General features: G+C 50.1%; 1 protein-coding gene across 1 annotated transcript in view; it reads left to right on the top strand.

The window, feature by feature from the left end:
* The first annotated feature begins 248 nt into the window (after positions 1–248).
* The window catches only part of AHRR (aryl hydrocarbon receptor repressor), a 122,765-nt gene continuing 110,606 nt past the window's right edge, over positions 249–12,407 (top strand). Inside the window, exons 1-2 of the mRNA XM_077116775.1 lie at positions 249–326; positions 8,848–8,917. Of these exons, the coding sequence (XP_076972890.1) occupies positions 8,856–8,917 (62 nt within the window). The 5' untranslated portion in view covers positions 249–326; positions 8,848–8,855. The remainder of the gene's footprint in view (positions 327–8,847; positions 8,918–12,407) is intronic.

Genomic DNA, 12,407 nt, shown 5'->3' with positions numbered 1-12,407 from the left:
CAGGCCGTTCCCCCAGGTGTGAGGGGCGCAGAGTGCGAACCACCCGCCACGGAGACTCGGGGCTTCGGGGGCTTCGGGGCGCGGGCGGGCGCGGGCGGGCGCAGGGCTGGCGTGGGGCGGGGCTGCGGGCTGGCACCCCCTCTCCTCCCTGGCCTGGCCGTGAGGCGGGGCGGGGCGGGGGCCGTCCTTGAGAGCGCAGCGCCGCCGCCACCTGGCCCTGGAGATGCGAGCGCCCCGTGTCCCGGCGGCCTCCCGTGTCCCGGCGGCCTCCCGTGCGCGCCTCCTGTGCTCCCCTCGCGGGTGCGCCTGACACCCGCGGCGCCGGGGTAAGTGGCTCGGGGCGGGGCGCCGGGAGGCCGGGGTGCTGAGGGCTGCCCGCGGTGGCGTCCCAGGATGGAGACCCCGGCAGAGGCTCGAGGACCCGCGGGCCCGGGGGTGCTGCCCCGACGCCTCCCCGGACCGCAGCCGGGTCGCCGAGGCGCGGGCTCTAGACCCGGGGAGAACTCAGGTTCGAGGGACAGTTGCTCACTTAAAATAAAAAACGGGATTTTGGAAAGAAGTTGCTCCTCTGTTCGTTGTCCTCAGTTCCCCCTCTCTCCCCCGGGGGCTCGGAATGTCAGCCGCAGGCCAGGACCTGCGCCCGGAGCTCCGGAGGAGGGGGCTTCTTGCCCTTTGCCCTGGGTCCCTTTCTCTGGGAAGCGTTGTGCTGTCAGGCCCTCGGCAGGGCTGAACTGCAAGCCACAGACCCGGGACGCGGCCGGGGGTCCGTGGGGGTCCGGGGGTCCGGGGGACTGGGACCACGACCACGTCCGCCTTTCCCTGTCGGTGCCCGGGCACTAGCCCGTTCGGACACTAGGAAGTGGCCCTGCATCCCAGGCTTGGTTTCACGTAAGGGCACATGCAAAACTCTTTTTCCTGTGTCTTTCGTGGCCGAAGGTCTCGGATTGTGGATGCCTGAGCTGAGGACACAGTGCCCGGCCGTCTCTGGCCGCCCCCACACCGGCGCAGGCCTGCGCACCTCTGCGTAGTCCTGGTGGTCTCCTGGGGAGGGGCACCCCTGAGGTAGAGGACGCCATCTTCCTGGTAAAGGCCCAGGGGCCCCACTGGCCTGGCTCCGCTCCCTGCGGGCTCGAGGCGCCGCAGCGGGTGGGGACCCACGGGAGTGGACAGCTGGGTCCTCGCTGCCCTGGACACCACCGGTGCCCCTGTGGCCAGCCGCAGGCCCTGGGCTGGGAGGGGGCACGCAGGGGTAGAAGGGGCCCTGGGTGATGAGCCCTCAAGGCTCTGGGTTCTTGACGGTCTGAGGCCGGACCTCTCCCGGCAGTCAGCGGCTGCGGCCCCCGCCCTGGGGCCTCAGGGCTCCGGGCCGCTGGGACCTGCAGGGCAGGCGCTGTTGCTTACTCCAGCGAGGGGCCCCTGCGGGCCTGGGGCAGTGCCAGGGAGGGGCCACGCCCTCCCTCTGTCCTGCAGCACCCCTGGGCAGCTGCCATTGTCACCCCGCTTTTATAGGTGAGGAAATTGTGGGGGAAGCCCATCCGGGGCTGCCGAGCAGGGCATGCCCAAGCCCAGGCAGCGGACTGCAGACCCCAGGGGACATACCCCAAAAATTAACACTTGGCTTAAGGGGATAGTGCCATGTGGGGACGAGGTTTTTATTTCTAAAACAAACAGGCATTACTTTTAGCAGAAGAAAGAGTTTTTCATAAACTTTCAAGTTTCTCTGAGAAGTGCATAATCAGCTCACAGCCTAATGCCGGGGGAGGCCCAGGTCAGACACCCCTGCCCCCCCCACCCCCCCCCACAGACCGGCTTGGGCAGCTGGCACCCACACACCCCCAAATCCCCAGGACCCACCTGCCCTGCTGCAGCAGTGCCCAAAGAGCAGGGGGGGCCCCCCTGCTCCCTAACCTACAAAGTTGTCTGTGACCAGCTCCCGAAGCACAGAAGGGGGCTGCAGTTGGTGGGTCTGGGACCCCCGAGTCTTGCTTAGAGGGGAACATATGGGGGAAATCTGGTTCAATATAGAGGAGCGTTCACCTTTTGAGGCACACGGCCACGTGTTGAGGGAACTAGAGCTGGCTGCTGCGATTCTGTCCTCGTCCCATATTCAGGGTCTGCTGGGCGATGGACGCTGCAGCAGAGGTTGGAAACCTGGAAGTGGTTATTTGGGGTGGGCTCCGTGGGGGGAGGCCCCACCCTGCCCTGGGCCAGCTTCTCTGCTTTCTTCCTCCGTGCCCTGCCCGCGCCCACAAATGGGGAAGCATCTGGAGACACTTACCTTCCCTGGGCGATAACCTGCGTCTTTAAGGATGCCCCACACACCAGGGAAGGTGGGTTTGGGAAACATGGCAGGCCTGGTCAGAGGCCCCAGGGTGCCAGCAGCCCTGGGTGGTCCTGGGGACGGAGCAGGGACCGCCCAGCAGGTGGGTGCCAGGAGGGCAGAACGCCGGGCCTAGGGGCCACAGCAGGCGGCAGTGGGAGCCTCCAGATTGTGGGTCACCGTGTCCAGGCGGCCTTGTCCCCGGTGGGCGCAGGGGGACGGGGGCAGGGCAGCCGGTGCTGAGGCATGCAGTTGTGCGGTGGGAAAGGGAGGGGCTGTCGCTCCCCAGTAGTGGCCCCCACAGCCATCCCCTTCCCAGTCTCAGGCCCCTGGGCGTGGGTGCAGGAAACGGCCCTGTCCTCTTCTCCCCACTGCGCAGCAGGGCCGGTGCCGCCCCTGGTGTTTCTGCTGTGGGTGAGTCCTGCAGCCCTGCCTCCCCAGACCCGCACCCACCCACCCACTTTAAGACCCTCTTCACCCCTACCAGCGCCCCCGCCCGTGCCTGTTCCCCACCGCCCCCCTTGCAGGGTCCCTGGAAGTGACTCCTGCTTTCTGTCCCCAGGGACTTAGCTCTTTGGCCATCTTGCCTAGGCAGAGTCGACACTGTCGTCATTCAGATTTGGGTTCTTTCACTTAGAGTAATGTTTTCCAGGTTTATCCTCGGTGTAGCTTGGATCAGTACTTTGTTCCTGTCCATGGCTGAAAAATATTCTGTTGCACGGAAGCACTACAATTGTAAAAATCTGCTCACTTCCTGCTGGACATTTGAGCTATTTCCAGTTATAGCTGTTACGAGTAATGCTGTGATGAACATTCACATACGGCATTTGTTTGAATACTTGTTTCAATTCTTGGAGATTATGTAGCTAGGAGTGGATTGTTAGTTCACACGGTAATTCTGTGATGAGCCGTTTGAGTAACAGCCAAACCCTTTCACAGTGGCGGCACCGTTTACATTCCACAAGCTATGTAGGGGGCTGACTTCTCTACATCCTCTTCAAAACTCATTTTCAGTTTATTGTATCCACCCTGGTGGGTATGAAGTGGCGTCTTGTTGTGGCTTCGATTTGCGTTTCCCTAATGGCTAATGATACTGAGCACCTTTTCATGAGATTTTGGTCATTGGAATATCTTCTTCGGAGAAATGGCTATTCAAGTCCTTTGCCCATTTTAAAAAGTGGGTCATTTGTCTTTTTGTTGTTGCATTGTAGGAGTTCTTTATATATTCTGGATAATTGACCCTTATTGGATATATGATTTGCAAATATTTTATTCCATTCTGTGTGTTTTTCATTTTCTTTATAGTGTCCTTTGACACACGAAAGTTTTTAATTTTATTTTTCCCTTTGTTCTTGGGTTTTGGGTTCAGGTCTGGGAGAAGCTGTCTAGGTTCCTGGGTGGGCTGGTCCGTGGACACTGGTCAGGCAGTTGAGGCTGGAAGGGCTGCAGAAGGGGTCATGGTGCCAGTGGGACAGGGAGGCTGCGCAGTCGGAGTGCGCCCGGGCCCTGGGTGCTGCTGGCCAAGGCCAGGGGACAGCAGGGCAGAGCCAGACTGGCCAGGAGCCACGTTGCACGCGCATGGGGGAGCCTGGTGCACAGTGTTGGCTCGTGTCCATGTGGGAGGGCCGCCACTGTGTTGAGAGATTGAGTTCCCGAGGGGTGGCATGCTGGGGCCGATGGGGACAGGGCACCTCTCAGGGGTGGGGTGGGGATGGGGCAGGAACAGAAAGGAAACCCGGAGCCCTGGGGCCAGAGGAACCTGTCCTCATTCAGGGTCCCTGCAGTCCTGGGAGAAGTGCCCAGGGGCCCATGGGAGAGGAGGGGCCACTTCAGAGGGTACAGAGACTAGGCCCCCTCTCCGCCTAGCCCCCATGCTCCTGGGGTGTGGGGCCTGGGTGCCCCCTCCTCTCCTGCTCTAAGAATTTGATGTCGACGTAGGTGACAAACCCCGTAATACATGGTTGGTATTTTGTTTAAAAAGCTACTTATTTTTCAAAGATATTTAAATAGTAAGGAAAAATCTTGCATATTTACCCATGTAGGTACCATTTCCTGTGCTTTTTATTCCTTGATGTAGATCCATGTTTCCATCTGATATCATTTTCCTTTGGCCCGAAGATTTCCTTCACATTTCTAATACTGAAGTCGATTGGCAGTGGCTTCTTTCAGCTTTTGTTAAGTCTGAAAAAGTTGTTTTTTGAAAGATATTTTTACAGGGTGTAGAATTTTAGGTTGGCAGGTATTTGTATTTTAGTACTTTAAAGATGTTTTTCTACTGCCTCCTTGCCTGCATTGTTTTCTCTGAGGCCTCTTTGTCATCCTTATTTTTGGGTCTCTGCACACAATGGCTATTTTCTCTGGCTGCTTTTAAGATTATTGCATTTATCTAGTTATGAGCAACTTGATTGTGATGCCCTTTGGTGTAATTTTCTTCATGTGTTGTACGCTTGGGGTTCATTGAGCTTCTTGGATCTGTAAGTTTACAGTTCTCAGTACATTTGGAAAAAAATTGCTATTATTTCTTAAATTTTTTCTCTGTGATTCCTTTCTCTTATTATGTATGCCCCCATTTACATACATACGAGGTCTCTTGAAATACCTAAGTATTTCAATTTTGTTTTGGTACTATTGTAAATGGTATGGCTTTTTTACTTCCAGTTGCTCATTGAGAGTATTTAGAAACACAGCTGGGTTTCGGATACTGTCATTTAACTCTGTGCCCTTGCTGAACTCATTTATTATATATTTGTTTGTGGAAATTTTTTGGAATTTTCTTTGTGTACAATAGCGTTTTCTGTGAACAGAGAGACTTTGCTTATTCCTTTGTGAGCTTTATGACTTTATTTCTTTTTCTCACTGTATTGCCCTGGTTAGTATACAAGGGTGATATGTAATGAGAGGTGACAGTGGGCATCCTTGCTTTGTTCCTGATCTCAAGCAGAAAACATTTTGCTTTCACAATTAGGTGTAATGTTAGCTCTAGGCTTTTGACAGATGCCCATTATCAGTTAGGTAAGTTCTCTTCTATTCCTAATTTGATAAGCTTTTATTTCATTTTTGTCAAAAAATTTTTTTACATGTATTTAGGTAATCATGTGTCTTCTTTGGTTTGTTAATATAATGAACTACAATGATTGAGTGTTTAAAAAATTAAAATTTAATGGAGCCATGTGAACAAAATGTTTAGGAACTATTCCTCTAGCTTATTTCATCTTAGACTTTATATTTCAAAGTAGATATTACTATTCTTGGAGGATTCCCTGGCCACCCTGGCTGGGTCTGGGTGCCTCACCCACGCCCTTATTTGACTCATCATTTGCAGCTCTTCCCAGGGCCACTGTACAATGGCTAATTTTTGAATGCTGAGGCAGCCTTGAGTTCTTGGTCATGATGTATTATCTTTTTCATGTATCACTGAGTTCAACCTGCTCATGTTTAATTGCAGACCGTTGCGTCTGTGTCCACGAGGGATGCTGGTCAGTAGTTTCTTTTTCTTGTCATGTTTTTGGTTTTCATGTCAAGGTAATGCTGACCTCATCAACGAGTCAGCAATACTCAATTGTATGCTAGAGATTAGAGAGAACTGGTACTATTTCTTCCTTAAGTTGGTAAACCTTATGGGCCTAGGGTTTTCTTGGTTGGAAGGTTTTTTTTTGTTTGTTTTGTTTTCAGTGCATGGTCCAGAAATGGAACCTGGGTCTCCCTCATTAAAGACGAACATTCTACCACTGAAAGCTGGAAGATTTTTAACTATAAATTTCATTAAAAAAATACATATAGAGGGCGGTGCGATGGCGGCTCAGTGGCAGAGTTCTCATCTGCCATAATGGAGAGCCGGGTTCAATTCCCAGAGCCTGTCCATGCCAAAAAAAAAAAAAAGATATAGAACTATTCAGGCTATCAATATTTTCTTGAGTGAGTTTTAATAGTTTACTTTTTTAAAGAATTGGCCCATTTCATCTAAGCTGTTGAATTTGTAGGGATAGTGTTCTTTTATTCTCCTTTTAATGTCTGTGGGGTCTATAGTGATGTCCTCACTTTCATTCCTGATATTAGTGCTTTGTGTCTTCTTTATTTCATCATCAGTTTGGCTGGATTGTTCTCAATTTTATTGATCTTCAAAAAAAGTAAACACTTTTTGGTTCCACTGATTTTTCTCTATTTTTATGTTTTCAATTTCATGTTTTTTGCTCTTTATTATTTCCTTCCTTTGTTTCAAATTAGATTTATTTATCTTCTTTCTCTAAAGTAGAAGCTTAGCTTACTGATTTGAGACCTTTTAATTTTTCTATTATAAGCATTTTTGCTCTCAGTTTCCATCAATGTATAGTTTTAGATTCATCCCACAATTTTTTTTTATTGGAGAAGTTGTGCATTTACAGAACAATCATGCATAAAATACAGGATTCCCATATACCACCTGTTCTAGTTTGCTAGCTGCCAGAATGCAATACACCCAAGATGAATTGGCTTTTAATAAAAGGAGATTTATTTCGTTAGTTCTTTAGAGGAAAGGCAGCTAACTTTCAACTGAGGTTCTTTTTTACATGGAAAGGCACAGGGTGATCTCTGCTGACCTTCTCTCCAGGCCTCTGGGTTCCAACAACATTCCCTGGGGTGATTCCTTTCTGTATTTCCAAAGGCCTGGGCTGAGCTGCGAGTGCTGAGATGAGGTATGCTGAGCTGCTTGGGCTGTGCTACGTTGCGCTCTCTCATTTAAGCACCAGCCAATTAGATCAATCATTCATTGCAGCAGGCACGCCTTCTAGCTGACTGCAGATGTAATCAGCAACAGATGAGGTTCACACGCCATTGGCTCATGGCCACAGCAACAGAACTAGGTGCCTTGCATTGGTGTGGAACATTTGTTACAATTGGTGAAAGCACATTTTAAAATAATTGTACTATTAACTATAGTCCATGGGTTCACTGTTTGTCTCGTGTAGTTCCATGAATTTTACACAATTTTTATTTTGTTACCATATGTACAAATATTTCCCCTTTTACTCACACTCAAATACATAATTCAGTGCTGTTAATTGCATTCACAATGTTGTCTTGCCTGTACCACCATCCAGTACCAAAATATTTCCATCATTCCAAATAGGCACTTGTACATTTTAAGCCTTAATTTCCCATTCCCTAACCCACCCCATCCCCTGAGATCAGAATATTATAGATCTGACTCTATGCGTTTCCTTATTCTTATTATTCCATACCAGTGAGATCACACAATATTTGTCCTCTTGTGTCTGGCTTATTCCACTCAACATGACGTCTTCAGGGTTCTACCATGTTGTCATATGTATCAGACTTCATTCCTTTTACAGCTGAATACTGTTCCCTTTAGGTAGAGACCACATTTATTTTGTCTGGTCATCAGTTGGTGGACACTGGTTGCTTCAGTCTTTAGGCAGTTGTGAATAATGCTGCTGTGAACTTCAGTGTGCAAATATCTGTGTGAATCCTCACTTTCAATTACTTTGGGTATAAACCTCATCCCACAAATTCTCACATGTTGTCCTCCTTTCATTTTCATTCGTATTTTAAAAATAATTTTAAAATTCCCTTGAGACTTCCTTTTTGACCCACAGGTTATTTAGAAGTGTGTTGTTTTCCACATATTTGGGGATTCTTCCAGATATCTTTCTGTTCTTGGTTTCTAGTTTAATTCTGCAATGGTTAGAGATACTTTGTATGGTTTCTGTTCTTTTAACTTTGTTAAGGATTGTTTCAAGCCCCAGACATACTGTCTTGGGAAATGTTCCACATACCAAGAACGTGCCTGCTGCCCTGGCTGGGTGGACAGGTCCTCAGATTGCAGTGTGTTCCAGTCGGTGGTGGTGCTGTAGACCCGTGTCCTTATAGCTTCCCCACTGGGCCTACTGAAGACTGAGAAGAGTGTGACATCTGCAGCATTTATCTTTTTAGTTTTTGCTTCATGTATTTTGAAACTCTGTTGTTGGGTGCATGCATATTTAACAGGTGTGATCAGCTGGTGCAGGTAGGGTCACCTGGGGCAGGTGTGGTCAGCAGGGGCAGGTAAGATCACCTGGGGCAGGTGTGGTCAGCTGGGGCCGGTACGGGCACCTGGGGCAGGTGTGGTCAGCTGGGGCTACCTGGTTGATGTGGTTAGCTGGGGCAGGTGGGGTCAGCTGGGACAGTGCAGCTAGTTCATTTTTAAGGATTTGCTGAGTTGGTGATCAAGATGAGATTTTATGTCAAAAAGAGGAAGCCTGTTGGCACAGAAGTACAAGGCCACGAGGGAAGGTCTGGAAGAGTAAGGAAGCTGCGGCAAATGCGTGGTGCACCCTCCGCGAGTGGCCTCCTGGCCTTTCACGCGGACTGTGGCAGTGCATCTTGCTTGAGAACACCCTCTGCTGTGGATCGCGTTTCCCGGCAGCCCCGGCTGTCTGTCTGTCCTTCTGGGCCAGGGCTGCTGAGTGGGGTGGCTGGGTGGAGAGGCCCCACGGGGGACGGATGCATGCACTTCCCATGCGGCCAGACTGATGCTGCTCTCCCTTCAGGACGGACCATGCTCCCACCCGGGGAGCGCGTGTATGCGGGGAGGAAGAGGAGGAAGCCAGTCCAGAAACGGTGAGTATGCGGCTCAGTTCCTGCGGGCCAGTGCTGTCTGGGGTGGTCGCCCTTAGACGTAAAGTGGTGGGCTTGGGGCCGGGCTGCCTGGGGAGACTAAGGCGCACTCGGGCCCAGGCTTCTTCCTGGAAATGTCACGCCTGTGGGCCTCAAGATTCCCAGTCTCCCTCAGCGAAGGGCACCCTGAGTTTCACACAAATGCGGGGGTGGGGCCGGTGTGGAGCTGGGGGCGGCCCAGGGGTCACGACTGACCTGCTGTGACAGTCACCAGCAGAGGGGCAGCCTCCCCCAGAGACCCCAGCATGGGAGGCTGCATGTGGGTGTGGGTGTGGGTGCGAGTGTTCATGAGTGTGTGCAAGTGCGCTCGTGGGTGTGTGCGTGAGTGTGCATGAGGGTGTGCACAAGTGTGTGTATGGGTGTGGGTGAGTGTATGCAGGTATGTGCATGAGGGTGTATGAAGGTGTGTGTGCAAGTGTGCATGAGGGTGTATGCAAGAATGTGTGTGGGTGTGAGTGAGGGTGTACACGGGTGTGTGTGCGTGAGTATGTGTGAGGGTTTATGCAGGAATATGTGGGGGTATGATGGTGTACACGGGTGTTTGTGCGAGTGTGCATGAGGGTGTATGGGTGTGTGTGCAAGTGTGTGTGAGGGTGTATGCAAGAATGTGTGTGGGTGTGAGGGTGTACACGGGTGTGTGTGCGTGAGTCTGTGAGGGTTTATGCAAGAATATGTGGGGGTATGATGGTGTACACAGGTGTGTGTGTGAGTGTGCATGAGGGTGTATGCAAGCGTGTGCACAAGTGTGCATAAGGCTGTATGTGGGTGTGTGCGTGAGTGTGCCTGAGGGTGTATGGGGGTGTGTGTGCATGAGGTTGTATGTGTGTCTGAGAGTGTAAGAGTGTGTGCAGTGTACGGGAGTGTGCGCAAGGGTGTATGTGGGTTTGTGCAGGAGGATATATGCAAGTGTGCATGCAGGTGTGAGTGAGGGTGTGCACAGGTGTGTGCTGAGTGTGTGTGTGTGCGTGCGTGTGTGGGTGTCAGTGAAGGTGTATGCAGGTATGTGCACGAGTGTGCGCAAGTGTGCACATGGGTGTGTCTCCATGTCGTCTGGGTACCAGAGGCCATGGCTGCCCCGCCAGGCTGTGGGCATCTGCAGTTGGCAGAAGGCGGCTGCCATGGGCCACATGGGGAGCCTCTGAGCCTGAGGCTGGGAGTGTGGGTGAGCAGATCTGGACTTGGGCTGGAGCTGGGCACGGGCCTGTCCACCTCGGGGCCCACCTTCCCAGGCCTCTGCCGTGTCTTCCCCGCTGCCCAGTTGACATGCAGCCTGGACAGCAGCAGCCATGGGGGTGTCACCTGCCCAGGGGCTCCTTCCCACTGTGACAGTGGTTCCCCTGCAGGCTGCCTCCCTTTGCCCCGGGTGATCCCGTGGGGTAGGGACCACGAGGTGCCAGGGGAAGCACGGGATGTGCAGGTGCTCCACGCCGGGTTGGCTGGGCTCCTGCGCCTGCAGAGCAGGGGATGGGGTGGCACCCCTGAAGTGCAGAGCTGGGGGTCTGCAGACCAAGGGGAGCATTTTGTAGGGGGATCTCAAGGTCTGCAGGGCTGAAGAGTTTCCATTACTGTACCTGGGTTCATGGCTTGGGGGCAAGTGAGAAGCTGGCATCCTGAGCCTGTGCGCTTTGTTGCATGAGATAAGAGAACGCACAGCAAGGCTCTGCTTCCCTTCCTGGTTATTCTGTCCCATGTGGGGGGGCATCTCAGGAGGAATCCAACTAAGTCCCCTCATGCCCCGCCCCCCATGCACATTTAGTTCTGGTGTAATGCCTTTGTTGCATTCAGTGGAAGCATATTACAAAGTTACTTGTGACTACAGACCCTAACTTGCATTGACTGTACTTTTTCCTGTAGACCATCCCATTTTTAACATCTTGGAATGTTGACAGTCATTTGTTCTCCCCCAGGCAAAAGCATTCTTATATGTGTACATTTAATCACCATCATTGTGCACTCTAGGCATTCCCAAGTTAGACGATCTCAGTCTTTATCCTCTTTCTTTCTGGTTTCATATGTGCCCCCAGCCCTTCTCCCTCAATAATACTCACATTCAGCTTCATTCAGTGTACTTACATTATTTTGCTACCATTAGGTAGCATTGTGCTATTCATCTGGGTTTTTACAATCAGTCCTGTTGCACAGTCTGTATTCCTTCAGTACAAAATGCCTCATCTCTACCCTATTTCTATCTCCTGATGACCTCTGTTCTTAACTTCAACTCTCCAAGTTCACTTGTTAATATCAGTTCATATCAATGAGACCATATAGCATTTGTCCTTTTGTTTCTGGCAAATCTCACTCAGCATAATATCCTTAAGGTCTATCCATGTTGTTACATGCTTCATAACTTTATTCTTACAGCTGCATAATATTCCATTGTATGTATATACCACAGCTTGTTTAGCCACTTGTTCATTGATGGACATGGACATTAATGCTGCTATAAACATTGGTGTGCAAATGTCCATTTGTGTCCTTGGCCTCAGGTCCTCTGAGTAGATACCTAGCAATGATGTTGCTGGGTCATATGGTAATTCTATACTTGGCTTCCTGAGGAACCACCAAACTGCCTTGGGCAATTGTACCATTTGATATTCCCACCAACAGTGGATAAGTGTGCCTCTTTCTCCACATCCTCTCCAGCACTTGTCATTTTCTATTTTTTGAATAATGGCCATTCTGGTGGGTGTGAGATAATATCTCATTGTGGTTTTGATTTGCATTTCCTTAATAGCCATTGAAGTTGAACATTTTTTCATATGCCTTTTAGCCATCTGAATTTCCTCTTCTGAAAAATGTCTGTTAATGTCTTTTGCCTACATTTTAATTGGGCTGTTTGTCTTTTTGTTGTTGAGTTGTAAAATCTCTTTATATATTCAGGATATTAAACCTTATCTGATATGTGGTTTCCAAATATTGTCTCCCATTGCATGGGCTGCCTTTTTACTTTTCTGACAAAGTTCTTTGATGCACAGAAGTATTTAATTTTGAGGAGATCCCATTTATTTATTTATTTTTTCATTGCTGATGCTTTGGGTGTAAGGTCCAGGAAACCACCTCCTATCACAAGATTTGGAAGATATTTCCCTACATTTTCTTCTAAAATTAGCTCTAATGTTTAATTTTTGTGTATAGGGTGTAAGATATATGTCCTCTTTCTTTCTTTTGCATATGGATATCCAGTTCTCTAAACACCATTTATTGAAGAGGCTGCTCTTCCCCAGTTGGGTTGGCGTGATTGCCTTATCAAAGATCAATTGTCCATAGATGAGAGGGTCTATATCTGAACACTCAATTTGATTCCAATTGTCAGTGTATCTGTCAGTATATCTATCTTTATGCCAATACCATGCTGCTTTGACCACTGTAGCTTTGTAATATGCTTTAAAGTCACGTAGTGTGAGACCTCCCACTCCATTTTTTTTTCTCAAGA

Source organism: Tamandua tetradactyla, chromosome 9 (genome assembly GCF_023851605.1).
Source record: "Tamandua tetradactyla isolate mTamTet1 chromosome 9, mTamTet1.pri, whole genome shotgun sequence".
NCBI lineage: Eukaryota > Metazoa > Chordata > Mammalia > Pilosa > Myrmecophagidae > Tamandua > Tamandua tetradactyla.
Note: the sequence above shows the minus strand (reverse complement) of the source record. Positions and strands in the feature narration are given on the sequence as shown.